Source organism: Adiantum capillus-veneris, chromosome 4 (assembly GCF_014529385.1).
Source record: "Adiantum capillus-veneris isolate H3 chromosome 4, ASM1452938v2, whole genome shotgun sequence".
In the NCBI taxonomy this organism is placed as follows: domain Eukaryota; kingdom Viridiplantae; phylum Streptophyta; class Polypodiopsida; order Polypodiales; family Pteridaceae; genus Adiantum; species Adiantum capillus-veneris.
Genome location: NC_140934.1, coordinates 106,502,781 through 106,507,740, shown reverse-complemented (window position 1 = coordinate 106,507,740; position 4,960 = coordinate 106,502,781). Strand labels below are relative to the sequence as shown.

At 44.2% G+C, this 4,960-nt stretch overlaps 1 protein-coding gene across 1 annotated transcript; it reads left to right on the top strand.

Annotated features, from left to right (window-relative positions):
- Positions 1-3,622: 3,622 nt before the first annotated feature.
- LOC147459749 (uncharacterized) lies at positions 3,623-4,254 on the top strand. The gene is made up of 4 exons (XM_086509898.1): positions 3,623-3,688; positions 3,751-3,773; positions 3,863-3,993; positions 4,112-4,254. The coding sequence occupies exons 1-4, from the start codon at positions 3,623-3,625 to the stop codon at positions 4,225-4,227; spliced, it is 336 nt and encodes a 111-aa protein (XP_086366024.1). The 3' UTR covers positions 4,228-4,254.
- Positions 4,255-4,960: the final 706 nt, after the last annotated feature.

Sequence of the window (4,960 nt, the reverse complement as noted above, 5' to 3'; positions counted from 1 at the left end):
TTGGAGAAGGCGTAACATTTGCGTAGGGTCATGAATCTGGTTGCTAATGCAGGCAACCTCCATCTTTTCCAAAAATTCTTCCACATCTTCATCACTTCTTCCATGAAACTCGGGATAAGAGAAAGCCATGGCTACCCAAATTATGATGCTTTGAGAACCCCTTCGAACACACGTGCAAGAACCCAAAACTTTTCACTACCCAATCCCCAGAAACTTCAATGGAGCTCAGCTTTAGATGAGAACAAACACATGCACATCAAATGAGTTTTCATAGTTGATCATCGGAATGACAACAGGCAAAGGACATTCCAGGATCTCTCTCAATCTTCTTGGCCCAAACATAAAGACTATGCGCTGCTGGAAAAAGATCTTCCTGGATACATGAACATTAATCTGAATTCTTTGCGTTAAATGAAAAGGAGTGAACTGAGGGCCATTTTGATCATCCATTAAAGCCAACCATGAAGCTCCCAAGAAGGCACACCTGACTCAACCTCTGATTTTGCCAAAATTTCAGCAGCATAACAGCATAAATGGCTCAAAATACCAAAAAACCAGCCATCATAACTTGGGAAAATTTCGACAGAGTTTCCCCAGAAGTAGAGCAGTAGGAACCCAAAATATAGACTGTCTATGTATGCATAAACTGTCAACAATAGAACCCGAGCATCAAGTAGGACTCACTAGTACATAGCCTATGGCGAGGTCACGAAGAGGGTGCTCCAGCCACCTGTATCACCGAAAGGATCTCCACATTTGAGAATCCCCCAGCTCAATAAAAACCTCACGCTATCGACCCTCACACGAAAGCTAATGCAAATCGCGTATAGTCAAGTCTCAGAAATGACTATCTTCCAGACCAAGTCTCAGAAATGGCTGGGACTGCCAAATAAAACCATATATGGCTCCACAAAGGCGTACAATGGCAGTTTCCACAAGTAACGTACAATCCAACAAACAATGCGCTCAAATAGGCGCCAAGTGATGCATTCCCACAACAACTGCAAGTGACATCACTACTAGTCCAGCTACCTGTACCTGTGTGAATCACCTGTACCTGTCCCTGTCCCTGTTCCTGTAACCTGTAACCTGTAACCTGTAATCTGCAACCTGCAACCTGTAATCCCGAAGCTCGAAGCTTGAAGCTCGAAGCAGAAGGTACTCGAGGAAGATCCTCCGTGGGGGCACCAAAAGAATGTGGGCGGGATGAAAACACACACAGCGCCTCTATAACGACCCGTCACACACTCTTGGGAAGATACACACACACACTATGGGGCACCACTCGGCTTAGACAACACACCTGGCCGAGACAGGGAACACACCTCTGGAGTGAGAGGAGAGAGACTATCCACTTGCCCACTCCACACAGACACACACACACACACACACACACCCAAAAACTCAGCTCAAAAGAGGAGAATTTCTGATGTTTAGATACAATTGAGCTTGGGCCAACACCAATGGGGCAAATAGCTCACACACTATGGGTGAAAGAAGCCAGATACAATCACAAACTGGAGCAGAAACTTCGCTCATAGGAGGAACTTACACAGAAAAACAGCAGGAAAAGAGTGAGGAATTTGGCAAAATGGACAGCGCCATCGCGTCCGGAACGGCCCAAAACCCCAGTCTACAATGTCAAAGTGCTCAAATCCGACCTCGGATGAGCAGTTTACGGCCAAAACAGGCTCCAAAATGGGCAAAAACACACCTGCGGCTGTTCCTCCTCTCTTCTCCACGTTTTTTTCTGGTCTTCTCTCAGTTTTTTCAGTTCCCACACTTAGCTTTATTAGTTGGGCACCCTTGGCCTTTTAGATGACCTCAAACGGACCCCGAACAGGCCAAAAACTGACCTCGCAGTGCATAGTTGTCACCTTTTTGCATCATTCGCACACCTGGCACTCAGCTTTTTTCCAATAATGCATCTCGCCACCACGTGAAGTGGCCCCAAAAAAAGGTCCTCATGATGACCTTTCTGCATAATTCTCACAAGCAAACACCCACGTTGTGTCCGTCCTCATCTGCGTGCAAATATTGACCTCGTTCGCCCTCCTGACGCCACTAGATGCCATCTGACGCACCTGCTGACCTCACGTCGTCGGCCCGCGGATAGCTTCCTCGAGAAGTTTTACGCGCTACCAACTCCTCCTTATTGTAGAAAAACACAATGGTACTAGTAACGATGAAAATCGATGCACTATGTACATGCTGTCCTACCTGTACACATGTGGGCCCCACGAAACCACCTGGCTCTGGAAAATGGGCAATACTTTATTTGATGCACCATGCATGGGTATGTACATATGCGCAATCCCTTGCTCCAAAAAACTCCTGACAACGTGTCAAAGCAAGGGACTTGCCGTACACTGTGTGCGAGCCATAAATGTCTGCAAGCACACAACCAAACTAATCTAGCAAGCTTAAGAGAGCAAGGGTGTGTCAGTCACGGCCCTACGCTCGCCTTCGTAGAGGATTCCTCGCCCGCGAAGAAGAGGGAGCTACCATCGTGCCACGCTTAGCCGCCTCGCCGTCGTCATGCCGTCGCAATGCTCGATCACACACACACACACACTCTCTCTCTCTCACGCATACACACACACACAAGGAGATGAAGAAGAAGATGGAGATGGAGCAAGAGCACTCTTCAATTGCACAAATGAGAGAATGAGTGATTTCTGGGTTTAGGTGACTATTATATGAGCTCGCCCATTCACACTTGGACGTCCATGCTTAGCCAACTAACCTTTGAATGTTCCAGTTAGAGTGCGCCTTTCATCGGCGATCACTCTTACCCTTTTCCTATTGGACCGACAAGCCCGGCCCATGACTACTAGAAGTGGACGCCGGTGGTTAAGAGGGAGGACTGTGCAAACTCCCCCATGCAAGGAGACTTGCATGTTTTTTTTTCCCAAACATAAAAAGGGAGAAACATGAAAGGGACTAACCCACCCCCTACCTGTGGGTTCCATGTATCTTTTTCCCTTCTTATTTAATCAAATTTCTACTTCTTCGAAAAAAAAAACATCTAAAAGTGAATATATTTTAAATGATCCCATATCATCACTTTATATAAATTCTAACCTTTTTTATGATTCTTTTGCGAGGTACACAACTCAAAATTAGGGCATCACGATTGAATGTACTAGAGACGATACCAACAAAGAAACAAGAAAATTTTCTTTGGTGAAAGGTATCAAGCTCTCTCTCTCTCTCTCTCTCCATTTTCTTCTCTAGAGATATATGCTCTTGTTGAATCTTCAAATGACACAACCACACTTACACACTTACACAAAGAATTGATACAATCTAAAAGCTAATGATACATTTAAACATATCAAAATTGAAACATGAAAATCATGGCGTTGTAAACACAGGATTATGTCAACTTAAGCTAATGGGATTAATAAAGCACAAGCTCTCTCTCTCTCTCTCTCTCTCTCTCTCTCTCTCTCTCCAAGCTTTTCTCTTCTAGGTTCTTGTTTTCTCTTATCAATGCAAGTGCGACTAACGAAGCACTCTAATCAATATATCAATATATATATATATACACGATATAAAATAAGAAGAAGAGAATGTTCCACGAGACCTCAAAGATCTACTAGAACCAAAGCCCTCATGAATGTGGTTTAAATGTCATAGCCTCACGATATCGACTCAGGAGTTTCGAACTCAAGAACTCATCCGCGTCGGTTCCTTGTCCGGAATTCATTTGAGACAAATGTTGTAACAGAGTAGCGAAGCTTCCAGGGGTTAGGGTTTCTGCGTGTGAGGTTAGAACTTGTCTCCGTCGCCTCTGCAGATTATTTGTGTTTCGTTTCCTGTGGCATGTTTGAAAATGGCATATGTGCTTGATGTGCAGATCAATTAAATCAAATGGCGCCGCGTGCGGATTTGAAAGGAAAAGGAAAGGCAGGCAAAGGGGAAGACTCGAAGAACAGCTGGACCAAAGCTATGAAGGAGTGGTCCACCTGGTGCATGAAGAAGGCCAAGGTCGCCACACACTATGGATTCATCCCGCTCATCATCATCATTGGCATGAACACAGAGCCCAAGCCTAACCTAGCTCAACTTCTCAGCCCAGTGTAATTCAGTTTTGTTCCATGTACAGAAAGAGCTTCGACTTACACTACACATTCCGATCTCATTCCAAGTGCATTCGCAGAAGCTTATCATGTTGTAGGTAACTCTGTCAGGACATTTCTAATTGCACTAGGTTTTATTTAATCAAGAGGTTCATGGTCTGCTTGGTGATTGGTAGCCTGTTATTTGAAGCTAGTTTTTCCATGAACACCTAAGGGATTTACCTTACACCACAGTCAACTCATTAATGGTACATTGGCAGGAACGATGCATAATGTAGTTTTTTCTGACCAAGATTTTCAATGGTGATCATGGTGTAGATGTTTGCTGTTAAGTAGGAAGCTTGTCGTGAAATTGTACTTCATTGATTTCTAACTGTGTATATGCTTTCTTGAGTTGACAATGCCCCAGGAACGTGGTAATGCAGTGCTTGTGATCTGTGGCCTTAGTCTTTCGTGAACTCTTACATGTAGATTGGAAATCTGAGAAGCTCTTGATTTGACATGGGTAATTTGGATATTTTATTTGTGGCTCACATGTTGTCCAATGTTAAATAATTAGTCTGGAAAGGAAAAACACCCGTGGGATTTTTTTGGGAGGAGTCGGGTCCATGACTTATGACTGCTACTATGAAGCTATCTCGAGTTTCAAGTTGTCCAATGTTAAATAACAATTCTGGAAAGGAAGAGCACCTGTGGGTTTTTTTTGGGAAGAGTTGGATCCGTGACTTGTGACTGCTACTATGGAGCTATCTCGTGTTTGTTTATCTGTTTTCATTACTGGCCTTGTTATGGTCAGTGTCTAGGCTTCATGTGTTTACAAAGAATGAGGGCTGCTTGGAAGTTATGTGATCTGTGGTGCCCTTGGGTGTAAAGTT

Excerpts from the sequence above, each read along its gene's own strand:
- LOC147459749 (XM_086509898.1), top strand. The coding sequence starts at position 3,623 with ATGTGGTTTAAATGTCATAGCCTCACGATATCGACTCAGGAGTTTCGA. Across the intron at positions 3,689-3,750 it reads GAACTCAAGAACTCATCCGC|GGGTTAGGGTTTCTGCGTGT; the intron begins GTCGGTTCCTTG and ends CGAAGCTTCCAG. Across the intron at positions 3,994-4,111 it reads GGTGCATGAAGAAGGCCAAG|AAAGAGCTTCGACTTACACT; the intron begins GTCGCCACACAC and ends TTCCATGTACAG.